Consider the following 18,853-nt stretch of genomic DNA (forward strand, 5'->3'; position numbering starts at 1 on the left):
TAGGTTTGGGGATTTAGGATATATGCTGGTATCATCAGTTTCAGGCATATCTGAAGTTTTAAAAAGGTCTTTACTAGCAAGGACGATTGACAGACTCCTCCTATTTTCCTTTGTTCACATTCTCCTGTTCAGGCAATTGGCTCAAACAAATTGTTATTTGACCAACTGCATGAATGGGCAAATAGCATCACAGCCAACAGTTCAATTTATTGGCTGATAAGTCAGAAAAATGCCAAGTTAAAAGGCAAGTGTCAGGAGACAGGAAGGGCAAGAGTGTGCACTTAAACATCCTTTAAGGAAAACTATACCCACAAACTGAACACTTAAGCATCAGATAGTTTACATCATATTAAGTGGCATACTAAAGAATATTACCAAACTGGTCTATATATTTAAGTAAATCTTGCCCTTTTACATCTCTTGCCTTGAGCCACCATTTCGTGATGGTCTGTGTGCTGCCTCAGAGATCACCTGACCAGAAATACTTCAAAACTAACTGTAACAGGAAGAAGTGTTGAAGCAAAAGACAGAACTCTGTCTATTAATTGGCTCATGTGACCTAACATGTATAGTTTAGTTGGTATGTTTGTGTGCACAGTGAATCGTACGATCCCAGGGGGCAGTCCTTATTTTTTAAAATGGCAATTTTCTATGTATTAATATGGCACATACTACTAGAAAAGTATATTATTATGAAAATGGTTTATTTACATGAAGCAGGGTTTTACATATGAGCTGTTTTATGGAATATCTTTTTATAGAGACCTACATTGTTTGGGGGGTATAGTTTTCCTTTAATGTGTGTGTGATTCAACTGACACAACATCAATTACCTATAGGCTCAATAAGCAGATATCTCTGTTCTTTTTATCTGTTCAGAGTAGGTTGTACGGTATAAGGCTCCCTTACACTGGAGTGTGCTGCACTGATACTTGGATAGATGAACTTAAGTAGTCACAGTCATGTTGTAGATGCCCTTCTTCTGTGCCAATTTGTGTGCCTAGCTCTGAGCCTGCTGACCACAAATTAGTCCTAAAATCTTTTTAACCAGCAATTTGTGATCTTTCATTGGTGACTTGCTTAGGTAACTGACAATCCACATCAAGCCTGGACTTTGAAAATATTTATCTAGGACCCCTGAAATTGCTCATATTGTTGGCCCTACACCCTGTGAATTATATCTACAATATCAGCTTTAAGCTCATGCAGGATGCACCTGCATTGCAATTATTACTAAATCAAAAAGCAAACAGCAATCTGAATTCTATGGGTCCACCAACCAACTGAAATTTTCTGGGCTAGCCACTCAATTGCTTAATGATTTGATAGACCCTTCTTGCCCTTAATTATTTCTCTCAAACAGTGTTGTTAAATTAGAGCTAGAGTTCTCACCAACAATGACCACAACTCTATAAAATCCTTAGAATGTAATAAAATCTGCCAACTAAAATCTGTTCATATAAAAACACTGAATGTTTATGCATGGTAAGGCAAAGCTAGAATACCTAGACTATATAGGGTGAGGTAATATAAGAACATTAGCCAAATGTGTACGGTCAAGCCACCTTAGGTCTGCTCAAGAGCATGGAAAGTTTGGACGTCTCATTTCTGAAAAACACTTTTATTTTGGTGGGAGGTGAGGAAACCCAGCCAAAGTAATAACTGCAGGGGGTTTTGAGGATCTCATAGCAAAAAAGATGCAGCTACTGCCATGAAATTTGCCTCAGTTCATGAAACCCATCAAGATTTACTGGCTTACTCAACATGGAGCATAAAAAAAAATGAATACCTCTAAAAGAAAATGATCTTTTAAAACTATGTAAAAAATGTTCAATGTGAAGTGGGTAAGACATACAATTATATGTGCATAGGTTAAAGTAAAAGGGTAGATAGGGGAAGGCTCATGCAACCAGGGATCATGGCCTTGCCTGTGATATACCCATGAACCCAGTTATTCAGGAACTTGAGAACCAAAACAGGGATAGGTTACATTTCCTAAAAAACTACAGTTGCACAAGAAGAACATAGGAAAAGCAGGAAAAGAAGGCAATGGATAATACAATTAGATGAAGGCTGGATTATTGCTGCTGTATTTTAACAGCTTGGCACTTTATGTTAAACAAATACAACACACACTACTTATAGGGAATGTTTACTTCTATAACCCTACTTTTTTCTGAAATTCAATATACTTTTGTTTAGATTAATAACTACAGATGGTAGTAGGCAACATTGGTTTCTGCATTCATTTTTATCATTTTATAATGAATAATAAAGAAAATTAATTTGCCGAAAAGGGGTGTGCACTGGTTTGTTTTGTTGTTGCCTTTCAATAGTGTTGTTAAGAGCAAAAGAGACACTCACCAGTGTTTTTATTCTAAGGCATTTGGTGGGGTATGATTCCATATAGTGGACATGCTTCATACTGCATGGTATAATGGGAGAGTCTACAAAGACTGCATTACCAAAGGAACTAGGGTGCCTGGTTATATTTACATATGTTTGCAGGAATAGTGACCAATATCTCAAGACAAAATCATATTTTTGAAGAATTTATCTATGTATAATTGTTTGTTTTGTCAAGATATGGAGGAAGGCTGAAGAGGAAGGTGTGGAGAACCAGGTCTATGCAGATTGAAACGGTCACATTTTTTGAGAGGGAAGGGGCATCAGGAAAGGGCACAGCAACGAAGTCAGGACTCAGAATAAGTACTGAGACACAAATATTCTTAGTCGGATGACAGAGCTGCCTCGGAAGCTGACAACAGTGTTCACGGTCACCATCTCCAGGTCAAGCACCAAGTCCCGGGGGCCAGTGATTGGTCTGGTCAAAACCAGCGTGGCACTGATGGGCCCTGTTTGCTGTGTGCAAGAAATAAGAAGAAGAAATATATTACAACAAAAATATATGAGCCATGAGGAAGTCTCTACCACACAGGATCCTCACTATACCCGATAGGTAATAAAAGTTTGCCCAGCTGCAGTTGCCCATAAGTTATTTGCTTTTAAACAGGTGACCAATAAATGCAACCTGTTGATTGTTTGCAATGGGTGACTTGACTCAAGCAAACTCTGCACCTTTTATCACATAACCCATAAGGCTTTAAGTAACTAAAGACCTGATTTTAACACCCTAGAATTTAATCCAAACAAAACTGTTACTTGTTATGGGTAGATCCACTAATTCGGTAAATTTTTTTTTTTTTTTAAATTTCTTTATTTTCGATTTTCAGGGGTACAAAAAAAAAGAGGGGAATTAAGGAAAAATAATAAGGGGGTGATGTGGTTACCCTTACATGTATATACACATAAACTTTATGTATTGCATATTTCTAAACATATTATTCATATAATGCATAGTCAATATGCTTATAAGCAAATTATTAAATTATTAATGGAGGGCGAAATCAGTAATCAAAATCCAGAAACATGTACCTATAGCTTGTCAGATCTTCTTTGCTTAACTTCAGAAGAAATCCTTCAAGTATTTATGCCAGGGTGACCAGATTTTCCAGTACCTCTTACTTTTATTCTGCGAAGTATGTGTTAGTTCCTCTAATAAACTAGTTTCTCTTACAGCCCTCATCCAATCCTCATATGACGGGGGGAGTTCAGACTTCCAACTCCTCGGAATCAATGATTTTGCCGTCTGGATTAGATGGAAGGTAAGCGGGTCTTCTAACATTGTTTGGTTTTCTTTATTTATATATAACATAATCATTATACTATCTTCCCTCTGAATTTTTATCCCGGTAATACTATATATACTTTCCAATATCTGTTTCCAGAAAGCGTCCAGTAGAGGGCACGTAACCCAGATAGGTATATGGTTCCCCACCGATTTTTTACATCTCCAACATAGATCCGATGATTGAGGGAACATTTTGCTAATTTTACTAGGAGTATAATGCCACTTAGTTACCAATTTATATACTGCTTCCTGTGTTTTTGAAACCTTCGTCATCTTATTAATATATTTGAATATCTTGTCCCATTCTAATTCTGTGGCTATAGCTCCCAGTTCTTTCTCCCATTCTCGACCGAATAGATTAAAATTATGATTTTCTCGGGTTATTAGTAAGTTATAAATTTTTGCTAGGGGTTTCCCAATCTCCAATTCCTTCTCCATGAGCTGTTCCCATTGGGTAAGGGGTCTATCCCAATTATGCTTCTCTAGTTTATTAATATAATGTGCTAATTGGTTATATCTCCACTGGTCTCCCAAGTGAAAGCCCCACCGTTCTTGTATTTCAGAGAGTGAGATCGCTTTTCCAGACCTAATAAATTCTCCCATTCTAGTCAAATTTGCATCTTTTCTCCCCCATCTCTCAAAGGCCCCCTTTTCCAAACTCGGGGGAAAGTTCCGATTACCTATTAATGGCTGAAGTATGTATGGCATCTCTGTCAGCTTCAAGCTCTGCTTATTTTTGTGCCATATTTTAAGAGCCGGAGTGATTAATGAGTGCGGATCCTGTGCCAGCTTGGTTTTTCTACCCCGATCTTCCCATAATGCACATTCCAATGGGAAATTTCCCCAGCTTTGTTCTAATACACACCAATCCTTTTTTCCCCATTCTTCCTCGCCCACCCTAATAGCCCGTACCATGTGGATAGCCACATAATACAAATATGGGTCCGGTACTTTCAATCCCCCCTTTTCCTTCGGGGCAGTTAATAGGTCATATTTTAACCTCGGTTTCCTGCCATTCCAAATGAATCTAGAGAACATAGATTTAATTGCCAGGAAAAAGGAGTCAGGTATTTCCACCGGGAGCACCTGAAGTAGGTACAATGCTTTTGGCATTAGTACCATTTTTATGGCTTGGATTCTACCTAACCAAGATATTTTAATATTTTTCCAATTATCTATTGTATGTTGCAAAGCATCTAATAAAGGTATAAAATTATCTGCGTATGCTCTATCCATCTCTCCACTCAACTTCACTCCCAGATATTTTATTGAATGCTTTGCCCATTTAAATGGGAAGTTTTGTATAGTCTGTTGTATTATTTTATCATCTAGATTAACGTTTAAAATCTCTGATTTGGTGTAGTTTATCTTAAAATTGGAAAACTCTCCGAAGGTTTTCAATAGTTTCATTAAATTTGGGAAGGTTATCAGAGGATTAGTAATATACATTAACAGGTCGTCCGCAAAAGCAGCATTTTTATATTCCTTACCCTCAATGCTTATCCCACTTATGTCCGGGTTGTTCCTAATGTGTGCTAATAGAATTTCCATAATTAATAGAAATAAAGTTGGAGACAGTGGGCATCCTTGTCTCGTCCCATTAAATATCTGTACACTTTGTGAGAGTATGCCATTAATTTTGATTTTCGCTGATGGTTTGTCGTACAGGGCCAGTATCCTCTCCTTCATTTTGTTTTTTATCCCAAAGGTAGTTAATGTTTTCTCTAAAAACGGCCATGAGATTCTATCAAATGCTTTTTCTGCATCCATTGTGAGCAAACAGGTGGGGATGTGTAATTTACGTGCATAGTGAATTATCGAAATTGTTTTTGCAATATTATCTTTTGCCTCTCTTCTAGGTACAAAACCAGTTTGATCTTCGTGGATAATATACGGTAAGTACTTTTTAATTCTTTTCCCTAGTATGTTTGCATATATTTTCATATCTGTGTTTATTAACGATATCGGCCTATAACTTGAGCATAGGGTTGGATCTTTATCCATTTTAGGTATTATTGTAATCTGAGCTTCTTGTGCCTGCTTATAAAATCTCTCTCCCTCTGAAATACTGTTAAAATATAGATATAATATCGGGGCTAGCTCGGGTTTAAACATTTTATAAAATGTAGCTATATAACCGTCCGGGCCTGGACTTTTCCCATTTTTCAACTCATCTATCCCCTCCTCTATTTCCTTTAAAGCAATTGCTGATTCCATCTCTTGGGCTTGTTCTTCAGTTAATGATTTCACTTTAGCTCCTTTTATAAACTGCTCCATTAACCTTTCCCTTTGTTCAGATAGTTTATCATTTTTTATTTTATATAACGCTTGGTAATAGTCTTTAAAAGTTTCTGCTATCCCTATGGTGTCATAGTGAATAACATCTTGGCCATTTTTAATTGCAATTATATTATTCTGACCTTGTATCTTTTTTAATATTCTCGCAAAGTATTTATTTCCCTTGTCCCCAAATTCATATGCATTTTGTTTAGTTCTAAGATAAGCTTTATGTATTTTATGGTCTAATACTTTCTTAAGCTGATCTCTCTTAATCTCCAGTTTCTGAAAGGTTTTTATAGCTATTGTTTCTTTATGTGCCAATTCTAGTTGTGCAATTTCATCCATTAAGTTATTAACTTCCTTTTCTCTCTTTTTTTTTAGGCTTGTCCCCAAGGCGATTAATCTTCCCCTTAAAACGCATTTGACTGTCTCCCATAATGTTTTTGGGGCTATTTCGACCGTGTCATTTTCTTTTATTATTTGTATTAACCATTCACGAATCATATCTTTGTTTTCCCTATTGTGTATTAAATATTCATTTAGTCTCCAATTAAATTGTGTTTTACTCGCCCCCGGTATTGTATATTTAACTAATAATGGTGCGTGGTCTGAAACTATTGTTGTGCCTATAGTTGCCTGCTGAAACAAGTGTGCCCACTGTTGTGATACCATTATGTAATCTATTCTCGAATAAATTTGATATTGTTTAGAAAAATATGTGTAGTCTTTTTTCGCCGGATTCAGTGCCCTCCATATATCCACCATGTGTATTTCTGCAAGTTTTCTTTTTATATGTTTCAGATTCTTATATGACAGATATGTTTTACCTGTAGATGAGTCTAGTAGTGGATTTAAAGTTACATTGAAATCGCCTCCAATTATTATTAATCCTTCGCTATACAAATCTAGTACCTGAAGGAAGTGTTGGAGAAATTTATTTTGATTTGTATTTGGGACATAGACGTTCGCTAATGTACAATATTGATTGGATAGTTTACCCTTCACTATTACATATCGACCCTCTTTATCTATTTTATAGTCTAACGTGTCGAATGGCATGTCCTTATGTATTAGTGTCATAACCCCTGTTGCCTTCTTAATTGGGTTGTTACTCAAAAATATTTGGGGATATTCCTTAACCTTCAAACCCGGGACATGCTCCTGTTTAAAGTGGGTCTCCTGAAGCATAACTATTTGTGCTTTGCTTTTCCTGCATTCGTAGAACACCTTTGCTCTTTTAACTGGCTCGTTAATCCCATTTACATTAAACGATAATATATTACACTCCATTATGTAATTCCAGGACATTTTCCCATACTGTCTTACCAATAACCATGAATTCCAATCTACATTGATATGTATAAATATAATACCCTTGTCTTACCCAGTCTGTAAGGTCACCTTTCACATATACATATAGCTCGGTACAGTTGCAACCCAAAAAAAAGCCCCAACAATACATCCTATAATACATCATATCACATATTTCAACATTGCTCCGTAACCACATCACAAACAAAAAAAGCAAAAAGAAAAAAAGGGAAAAAAGAGAAAAAATAACAGCCGTCTCAGCTTCTTCAGGTATCCACCCTGGTACTGAGAGATGTATACTACGGCTCGAGTGGCTTTACCACTTTTTTGGGGGAATGGATATAAAGTTAGCAGCATGGGTATTTGGTCTAGTGGGCTACTATGGAAACCGCCCGACCCTTAAGTTTTTCTTCCCCTGTATATTTAAACCCTGCATTAGTATTGCTGTTGTTCTCTTTTTTTTTTTTTTTTTTCTATATATTCGCACATAGTCTGTTTTGGTTATGCTAGAGAATTATTAGACAAAAATAATGTTTAGAACATTGCTCCAATATTGCCTCATACCGGAAATTGTACTTTAGTTGTATAAAACATTCATATAGCAAATTTTATACATTACCCATCCAGGGATTCATATCATCTGATACGACTATCTGCTAACCAAAGTCCTCAAGGTCTCTTATTTATCTTAAAGTCCACCTTGTAGCGTAGAATCTTTAATCTCCTTTGCTTTTCCTTTCTTCATGTTGATATTCTTTGGGACTCTGCTTTTTGACCACTCTTTTTCTTGATCCATCGTTAAGTCCGCTTTAGTTCTGTATTCATCTGGCCAATCTGGTATCTCTATCGCTGGGAGGTGTAGTTTCTTCAGGAAGTTTCCTAGATCTTTCTCTGAACGTAATATTGCTGTATTTCCGTCTTTATGAACAGAGAGTGAGAATGGAAAGCCCCATCTGTATAGTATCCTTTTCTCCCTCAGCAGGTCTGTCAGTGGCTTCAGTGCTTTCCTTTTTCTCAGGGTGATTCTTGATAAATCTTGGAAAAAAGTTAAAGTATTTTCTTCATATATTATGTTTTCTACTTCTTTAGCTTTTTGTAAGATCTCCTCTTTCACCGCATAGCTATGTAGTCGGCATATTATATCTCTAGGTGCCTCTGGAGGGACCATCTTTGGCTTCATCAGCCGATGTGCTCTTTCTATCTGGATTTCCATCATCTTCTCTTTCACCTTTTCCTTGTTTAAGATATTGTTAAATATTTGCTGTAGAAAGGTTTTTATGTCTTCTTTTAGTATGGTTTCTGGAACACCTCTGATTCTTATATTCTTCCTTCTGCTCCGGTTCTCTTGGTCTTCCATCTGTCTCATTAAGTCTAAGATCAAATTTTCCTGCTGTTGTAATTTCCCATAAATAACCTTTTGATTTTGCTGCAGGTTGCTTGTTTGGCGCTCTACTTCCTCCGTGCGCGTCACCATATCTGCAAACTCTTTTTTAAGACCCGAGATATCTTCCCTTATAGATGTAGTTACTTCTTGGAGCATTTCTTTGATTTCCGACTTTGAGGGTAATTTGGCTAATTGAGCAAAGAGAGCTGTGTTCTCACCTCCTTCTTCTCCCTCACTTTCAGACTCCTCAGAGTCCCTTTCCGTCGCCTCTCTTCTTGCCCCTCTTCCCATCGATTTCTTAGAGACGTCGTCTCTGCCCGTGCTATTTCTCCTAAACATTGGGGCTATGTCTCGTGGAGTAGACTGTAAATTACGCATTAAAGTATTCTCTTTTTCTTTATTTCTGTCTTTTATTTTCTCTTTTGTGCCGGTCTCGCTGCCACCTTTTTGGGGTCTCCCCATGTTTGTCCCTCAGAAAGACACTTAAGGAGCCGGCACTGACTGGTTATGGTTAATCTCGTTGAGATAAGCGAGTATTTACAGCATATGCCTTAGTATATTTCGAATCTGTTCCAGAGACCCGTTTCAGCCGAATATACAAGGAACGATGTGGGGGCTATCTGGTTGCTTTCAACCACTTCTCTTTTCAGAGGTTCCTCCCATCACCAATATTATAGTATAGAAATTATAACGATAGTGTTCCAGCAAGTGAGAGTTAGGGGGTATCTTTATCCCTCCAAAGAAAAAAGCAGTTCTCGCAACAACAGTGTCTGCTTGTGGTTAGTCTCTTTAAATTCTGCAGATATTAACCATTTATTACTTAGTATAAGTTGGATCTAAGCCAAAGTCCAGTATCTGCAATGTATGTGGGAAATATCTTATGACTTTTTAAACAGCTTCCGCTTCTAGGCACTCTTCCCGGGACCAATAATGTATTCTAAGCAGGTACAGTATTACATACATAAATCCAAGTTATGTTGCATACAGTGTGTCTGGCATACATACGAAGCGTCTGGCAGTATCCTGCCACTCCCCCTTGGACGCGCTTCTCCCTTCTTGCCCTCTCAGGCCCTCCGGTTTGTGTCCAGTCCAGACTGCTTCCACCTTTCCACTCCCTTTTACCCTCCAGCTGGCGGGAACAAGGGGTCCGCTGGTCCCACTATCTTCACGCCGTCGCAGGGTTCCTCCGGCTGCCTTATTATCCAGTGGGAGCTCCTCACCTCGCTGCTCTTGTCGAGCAAATGCCCATCTGCTACAGCCGCGATTTTCCGCGGATTTTCGGCAGCTAACCGCCTCCTCCTGCGTTCACTATGGGCTCCCTGACGGCTTCCATACCGCTCGCCACTTCCTCTGCCTCCTCCTTGTGCACGCTGCCGGCTGGCCACTTGCGGCAACAGATACCACTGAGCAGAGGCGGGTGGTGACTCAGAGCCGGCTGCTCCGGTTATCGCTATGTGAGCGGTTCAGCCTGCGCATATGGAGGGCAACAAGTACTTAGTAAGTATACCCCGTTATGCTTATTTCCTGCTTATTCACCCTTCATCCAAGCGGGTCGGGTGTAGCACCTGGAGCTCCAAACTCTCAGAGCTCCGCCATGCTGCTTGCTCGACTCCTCCCCCCGTCACTCGGTAAATTTAATTTCTAGGGTTACAAACACACTATGGGGCACATTTACTAAGGGTCGAATATTGAGGGTTAATTAACCCTCGATATTAGACCATCGAAGTACAATCCTTCGACTTCGAATATCGAAGTCAAAGGATTTACCGCATTTACTTTGATCGAACGATCGAAGGAAAAATCGTTCGATCGAACGATTAAATCCTTCGAATCGAACGATTCGAAGGTTTTTATCCATCGATTGAACGATTTTCCTTCGATTAGAAATTGCTTGGAAAGCTTATGGGGAAGGTCCCCATAGGCTATAATTGGTGCTCGGTAGGTTTTAAGTGGCGAAGTAGGTAGTCAAGTACTTTTAAAGAGACAGTACTTCGACTATCGAATGGTCGAATGGTCGAATAGTCGAACGATTTTTACTTTGAATCGTTCGATTTGAAGTCGAATTTGTAGTCAAAGGTCGAAGTAGCCTTTTCGATGGTCGAAGTACCCAAAAAAAACTTCTATTCTAATTCTTTCATTCTAATCTTTCACTCGAGCTTAGTAAATGTGCCCCTATGTAATGGCATGATCAAAAGACAGATAAAGTCACTGAGCCAGAGGGCCCAAAGCAAATAGCCCAGAAACTGACCCAAGCTGAAGTACCCAGGATACCCTGAAAATCAAAGGAGTTTGTTACATTTACAAAAAACGGCATCCATGATATTTAAAGGGACACTACAAAAGAAATGTATTCAACATGAATAGGCAGCCTTGTCAGTTTCACAAAGGTTTATGTAAAGGCTTCCATATCTGTCATGACAGAATAATCTGCTGCTGAGAATCAATGCAATGCCCTTTAGCAGGTTAATAGAAAGAAATGTACATAGGGGAAACACTTCATCCGTGGTGTGAGTTTGTGGTGTACTGGTTACTGGGTACTACAACAACATTTTCACACACAAATACTGGAACTGTATGTCAGTCTGGACCCCACAGAGTTTTCCATACACTTGGGCCCCCAGTAGTAGCATAAGCTAAAATCTTTCCATCTATAGCTGTAATTGTTTTACTAAAAATCAGCTTGTATTTAAGTCTCATGTTCCTTTACCCACAGTGCTGATTACAATTAATAAGAATACAAAGAGAGGGGTCAGGCAGCAGTCAGTTGAATGCACAGGTTAGATGGCTGACTGCCCAGACAGCTGTGTTGCAGTACAGGACTCTGAGAAGATAAACATGCTGTTGACGTAAGTCAAAGCTTAGAGTAAATGTTAAAACAGTTTAATATAAAGGTACAAGCAAAGCATCAAGCACTCATTTATGAAACAAGTAGAATTTTTTTTTATTCAACATTTTTTTTTGTTACCCAATGCAATGTTTTCCCCAGCATTGCTGTATAAATTATGCCCTTGTATGTTTGTGTACTTGCCAGGTGTGAGCCTAGGGAAAACTTTTGGGGTGCCATGCTGCTTTCAATTTTGCCCCACCCCCCACCTCCATTCCGCAGTGCAGCCCTGATCACCCTTTAAAACTGTACTAAAGGAGATAGGAGGACGGGTTTCTGGTGAACTTGGGCAGAGGGAATAAGTAAGGGTGACTTTCTTCACCAGTAGCATAATCTCAAAATGTGGCCCTGGTGCTTGTTTTGTAAATGATGTTCTAGTTTCATTATGTATTTCAATATGAGCAGTCTGTGCGCAATTAAATTGGTACAATGTGGAGTGCACGGTCATTTTGGTAAAACTAAGGCAGCAATGCCATCTTGCCAATGTATTTCTCCCCACCCCAATATCTTTTCTCCTTCTTGGCCAAACATACTATTTATAAAGGGGAATAAAGGTCCCTTTGAAACCATTCACTATCCAAAGGTCAGTGCAATTGGGCTCTGAATATAGCACTGGTTCTACCATTGTTGGGGCATCCAACACCTGGAACAGAGCGGCGGAGGCTTATAGATAGTAAGTACAGGGCATGCTCATTGTGACCACAAGAACTCTATCTTTGGCATTAATAATACCATGTAATTAAGGGGAATGCATGAAGATGCCCATAGGCTGCTCACATGCCACTTTTTACATGACTGGGCACAATCTATTTTTCACCAGTGCACCATTCATAGGCACAAGGCTTTATGATTGATATTCCAGATGTAAAGATTTGACCTGAGAGTGGTTGGTAGAAAATATGTTACAAGGTGCATCGTGGGCTCCAAAACATGGGCATTTGCAACTTATTTTTGCACTTTACCATTTGTCTGACTTTAGTAAATCAGCCATTTAGGTCTTTCTATACAAATTGTTCATATTGCTAACAATAATCACTCACAATGGTGTTAACAAATAATGCCGCATTTTCTTCCCTATACGTGTAGAGAAAAAAGAAACAGGCAACACTGTTCATGGGGATGCAAACAAAGCAGCAAGTAAAAAACTAAGACAACTGAATAAATATTCTGCATTTGTAGCTTCTTTACAACTGTAATGTCGTTGCTCTTTTTATGTGTAAATGGTTACTCTTACAGTAAATGCTACGTAAATGTTTGGGTGTGTGCATGTTTCTATTTCCTTATTACACAAATGCATGAAAGGGTTATAGAGATTCCTATTTACCAACCCATTAAACGTAACATGTTGTACTGTAACATGTTGTACTGTAACATATATTAAGTCTTCCTGATTTATTAGCTCCTGCACTGGATGGAAAACCAATTGCTTATCACTTGTTTGCTTAAGAATATGGAAAAACACTCAAAAGTTCAGAAGGGTGCATTATGACATATATGCTTTTCATATCACAAAAACTAAAAGTGCATTACATAACATAAGAAAATTGTAAGCACATGCCACCTGCTGGCTAAAAGTGAAAAAAGATCATTATGTGATTATTACACTGTGTGATAGAGAAACATTTTGCTCATTTTTAAAAAATATTCTTGCTGCTGTTTTTTTAAATGTGCATGTTCATTAGTAAGATGTTAGAGGGCAGAGCCCCCGATGAAGTTGGAACTGGAATTACCTACTGGGGATTTGTTGCCGTTCTTCCATAAAGTGACACAGAGAATAAAATCATACCCTTCCATTCCCACCAAAATCATATACAGATATTGGAGGTTTTCTTGTATCTAGACTAGGGCTCCATAGATTGGTTGTAAACATTCTACATTTAGATTTTGCTTATCTCTGTTTGCTAGAACAAGGTTGTCTTGGGCTCCACCCACCTTGCTGGCACATGGAGCTGACTGGTTTTGTTCACTATGAACCTGAATATACTTGCATTCCCACACTAACATACAGCAGTTTTACCATTGTATTATTCTACATGAATAGCACATTTAAAGTAAAACAACAACAATAAATTTTCATGGAAACCTATTTGACAGAATACAATTGTTCTAAACATCTATTCTACCCAATCAGATCAAGGGTGAGAGATCTTTGTGTTCCAGATGTTTCCCAGGTTAATATTCTAATTGGAACAGATTCAATGTACAGTGCTTGTGTTCTTCCAGCCCCCGGGAGTAAATACCATACAAGCTTTCCTGTGTTTCGCCTTATAACACTTACATAAGCTTTTTGAAATAAAAACTGGAAAATCCTTGTCTGGAAAATTCTCACTTAAAATTCAGAATTGTTTACAGAGGTGCATTTATAATTAAAAGGGCCCTGGTCATAATTTTACACAGGGACCCCACTCTGTGTTCCAATTTGCTTCCACATATATGTAGCCAAAATAATACTGATCTCAGTGCCATTTTCTGAGATTTTAAGTTTGCCCATTGCCTTGAGTGAAGTAACTTTATTTGGAGTTTCCCCATCAAATTACTCACCTCAAAGATTCTCCTACTTCAAGACTGTGGGCAGTCACTAAAGTATACAGATGATGACTGTGTCTGAACACAGAATGAGCTGGCTGTAATATGAGACTCGTGGTAGAATGTTCTATCCCCGCAGTGCAAATTGTTATGCTGTGCAGTGTGCCACCTGCCTGTGTGGTACTTACCCTCATGTAGAACTCTCTGCCTTCATTCCCTGACTTAATTTGGAAAATGTAATAAGCTCCAGGGAAGCGGGTGGTGGCCTGCATCTGGAATATGTCTGTAGGAACACTGCGGGTGGACAATAGGTCCATGTGTCTATGGACAATGGTAAAAGGCTGGTCTCTGCAGGCTGTGTTCTCCACAGGACACATGCACCGACTAGAAAAAGACAAAAACTGATTAGTTCAAAAAAAGATCCTTCTCTTCTTGCCTCTTAGTTTGCACCCATGGTCGTCTTTAGGCGGTACCTGTGGTTCAGCTGTATGACTCCCAGTGATTGCTTGGCCCCTGACAAACCACTACTTAAGACTATTAATTATGGCACATGCTATACTTGTACAGGTCCCCAACAGAAAAGTGGTTTTCTGATGGCAGCCTTAGTTCCAGCCATTAACATCTGTCATATATAACCTGTTTTTTCATTCTTTAATAAGTAAAAAGCATGTTGCGGGCTTCTCTGTTGATTTTGGAGCTCAAAGATCCGTGGCTGCCCCCATGAATGCTGTGCTTCCTACATTAGGCAACACTGTATTAATGAGGGGGGGATTGAATGTAAACATCTTCATTCATTCCCCTACCAATAGCCATAACTTGTGAGTCATTCAGACATGCAAGTTAGGGAGTAGAGATGTCGCGAACTGTTCGCCGGCGAACTTGTTCGCGCGAACATCGGGTGTTCGCGCTCGCCGGAAGTTCGCGAACGTCGCGCGACGTTCGCCATTTTGGGTTCGCCATTGTTGGCGCTTTTTTTTGCCCTCTCACCCCAGACCAGCAGGTACATGGCAGCCAATCAGGAAGCTCTCCCCTGGACCACTCCCCTTCCCTATAAAAACCGAAGCCCTGCAGCGTTTTTTCACTCTGCCTGTGTGTGCTGAAGAGATAGTGTAGGGAGAGAGCTGCTGCCTGTTAGTGATTTCAGGGACAGTTGAAAGTTTGCTGGCTAGTAATCGTTTTGATACTGCTCTGTTATTGTAGGGACAGAAGTCTGCAGGGGTTTGAGGGACATTTAAGCTTAGGTAGCTTTGCTGGCTAGTAATCTACCTTCTACTGCAGTGCTCTGTATGTAGCTGCAGTGGGCAGCTGTCCTGCTTCAGATCTCATCTGCTGACTGCTGCAATAACAGTAGTCCTTGTAAGGACTGCTTTTATTTATTTTTTTGTTGTTTTACTACTACTACTACTACTACTACTACTACTACTACTACTACTATAAGAGCCCAGTGCTATTAGTCTAGCAGTGTTGGGGAGTGGGACTGGTGTCCCTGAAATCACTAACAGCTCTCCCCCTACACTATCTCTTCCAAGCACACACAGGCAGATTTTTCAGATACATTTTTGCCCTTGATCCCCCTCTGGCATGCCACTGTCCAGGTCGTTGCACCCTTTAAACAACTTTAAAATCATTTTTCTGGCCAGAAATGTCTTTTCTAGATGTTAAAGTTCGCCTTCCCATTGAAGTCTATGGGGTTCGCGAACCGTTCGCGAACCGCTCGCATTTTTGCGCAAGTTCGCGAATATGTTCGCGAACTTTTTTTCCGACGTTCGCTACATCCCTATTAGGGAGTGGCAAGGGAATCAGCTCATCAATGAAATACCTATAGAGTTGCTCTAGTAAAAGCAATTATATCTTATTTATTAGTAGGACTTGCTGCTAGGAGTTACTGTATATCTTTGGAGTAAAATTTACCCTTGTTTTGTACATTACAATAATGTTTTTATATTATGATTAAGAGAATGTGCACTCTGTTCTCTTTTTCTACTATATCATAGTGTTACAGTGTTACCTCATTAGCTGATATCACATTGTCCTGGGTACGTACTTATCATTGATCTGCATATAGGGTTCTTCACACCGCACTGAATCTAGGCACCTGTAGCTTCCAGGAATATTGAAGCACAACTGTTGCAGGGTGCAAGTGTTGTTCCCTGTGTCACATTCATCAATATCTATAACACAACAGAACCTGAGAAATGATTAGGAACTCTTCATTCAGCTCCTACAAATTACAAACCACCAAATAATGTACAGCTTACTTATTTGATATATATGTACTTGTTATGTAAACTTTTCTGATTGTTTATAATTTCAGTCAAGTGATACTCTAATAGCACCACAGTCATATTTATATCTTTAGTACATATACACATTTACACACTAGGAAGGTCTGCCTGTGCCAACGGCTTTCATCAATATGTGCATTATTCTCGAGCCTGGAATTATGTGACCTGTCAGTACCATTAATGATAAAAAAAAAATGGGGTATAATATGTGATCCCACGTGTTCTAGAAACTGTTTTATAACTGTGTATTTGGACCAGTAACTGATCATAGCTAAGGCTACTCAGCCTAAAGGGACATTTAGCTTTCCCTGTGTCCCCTTATATATATATATATATATATATATATATATATATATATATATATATACACATACATATATATATATATATATATATATATATATAAAGCTAAAAAACTTCCGCACACATAGGTCTTGATAAGTGAAAAAAAAAGCTGGTAGATTTATTTCAACGTTTCGGCTTACAAACTCAAGCCGTCATCAGAAAGGGCAGAGCCTAAAGTGAACATGAAGTTATATACACACACAGGATTCAAAAATGGCGCCAAAATCATGCCAGTGACATCACAAAAAGTGGGTGTGGTTATAGTACTGAGTGCATCAGTGATAGTGTCATGGAACTGAGCCAATCGTGTGCATTGTATCAGTGGTGGTGTCATAGGAGTGCACCTATCACATATAGGTGAATACTACAGTGACTCCCAATGCTAATTAAACACCCAGTATCAAATTACGTGATTGTTGTGACAGGGAAAAACATACCCTGTGAGTGAAATACATAAAAACAATCAAAGGATCTCCCTACGACCTTATAGTAAGATCAGTGATCAGGATCACTAATGCACTCAGTACTATAACCACACCCACTTTTTGTGATGTCACTGGTTTTGGCGCCATTTTTGAATCCTGTGTGTGTATATAACTTCATGTTCACTTTAGGCTCTGCCCTTCCTGATGACGGCTTGAGTATGTAAGCCGAAACGTTGAAATAAATCTACCAGCTTTTTTTCACTTATCAAGACCTATGTGTGCGGAAGTTTTTTGCTATATATATATATATATATATATATATATATATATATATATATATATATATATATATATATATATATATATATATATATATATATTTTTTTTTTTTTTTTTTCCAAGGGAGAATGAGTGCACACTGGGAGCATTTAAATAGGTTATTTTAAAACCATAATTTTATTAAAGTTAATTAAAAACAGGTCGACGTTTCGGTCCACATCTAGGACCTTTTTTCAAGACGTCTTGAAAAAGGTCCTAGATGTGGACCGAAACGTCGGCCTGTTTTTAATTAACTTAAATAAAATTATGGTTTTAAAATAACCTATTTAAATGCACAAACAAGGGAAAGTTGTGCTCACCACTATTTTTTTTAAAACCATTAGGCGGGGGTGCAATGAGGGTGTGACCACAAAATACATATAGTCAACTACAAGAGGTCCTCTGCACTCAACCCATTATCAATATATTTAAGACAGAGACATTTTGTGCATACTGCTACTAAAAAATGCCTTATCCTTTAAACAACCATATATGGACAAACAATCCCTGTGTTGTTTAAAGGGTAAGGCATTTTTTAGTAGCAGTATGCACAAAATGTCTCTGTCTTAAATATATTGATAATGGGTTGAGTGCAGAGGACCTCTTGTAGTTGACTATATATATATATATATATATATATATATATATATATATATATATATATATCTGTCCCAAAGGGCTCTGGTCCTGCTATTTATGGTGGAACTGTGTGGAGGAACTTTTCATTTGATGTCTTATATGGGTGCGCATTACTATGACAATATGCATACACACATTTCCTGCATGGCGTGCCTCTTGTCGACTGGAGAAGGATGAGTCTCCATGGTAGCGTGCTTAAGTCCTTTTTAATTTCTGCAGATGTTCTGTATGTAACATGATTCCTAACGTTGTATCTAGACCTTTTGCGGCTCCCTGACTTGCTATCTCACTGCAGGTATCTAACAGCCCAAATGCAACTAGCCACACTAGTTGAGCCTTCTCACCTTGGCAGGTTCTGCTATCATCAAGCAAGACGTAGCCTCCTGGGCAGCTGCAGTAGTAGGAACCTGGCTCATTGACACAGTCATGCTGGCACAGGAATTCTGAAACGCTGCATTCATCCATATCTGCCAAGATAAAGCCCACATATGAAAATTAAACGTTTTTGGTGTAGCATAATGAACATGATCTTCTTTTTTATGGTTTGTGGAAACTTGCATTGGCTCTTGCACAGGAAACAGACATTTCTCAGGCAGTTGTGTATATGTGCTACATTTAGGGGCCGATTCACTAAATTCGAGTGAAGGATTCGAAGTAAAAAAACTTCGAATTTCGAAGTATTTTATGGGCTACTTCGACCATCGAATGGGCTACTTCGACCTTCGACTACGACTTCGAATCGAAGGATTCGAACTAAAAATCGTT

General features: G+C 38.7%; 1 protein-coding gene across 2 annotated transcripts in view; it reads right to left on the reverse strand.

Moving 5' to 3' along the window:
* Positions 1-1,672: 1,672 nt before the first annotated feature.
* fbln5.L (fibulin 5 L homeolog) overlaps positions 1,673-18,853 on the reverse strand; it is a 44,514-nt gene continuing 27,333 nt past the window's right edge. For both annotated transcript variants that reach the window (XM_041573015.1, XM_041573014.1), the window contains exons 8-11: positions 18,433-18,555; positions 16,121-16,247; positions 14,265-14,460; positions 1,673-2,862 (exon numbers count right to left, since the gene is read on the reverse strand). In XM_041573015.1, coding sequence (XP_041428949.1) covers positions 2,701-2,862; positions 14,265-14,460; positions 16,121-16,247; positions 18,433-18,555 — 608 coding nt within the window. In that variant the 3' untranslated portion in view covers positions 1,673-2,700. The remainder of the gene's footprint in view (positions 2,863-14,264; positions 14,461-16,120; positions 16,248-18,432; positions 18,556-18,853) is intronic.

Source organism: Xenopus laevis, chromosome 8L (assembly GCF_017654675.1).
Source record: "Xenopus laevis strain J_2021 chromosome 8L, Xenopus_laevis_v10.1, whole genome shotgun sequence".
Taxonomy (NCBI): domain Eukaryota; kingdom Metazoa; phylum Chordata; class Amphibia; order Anura; family Pipidae; genus Xenopus; species Xenopus laevis.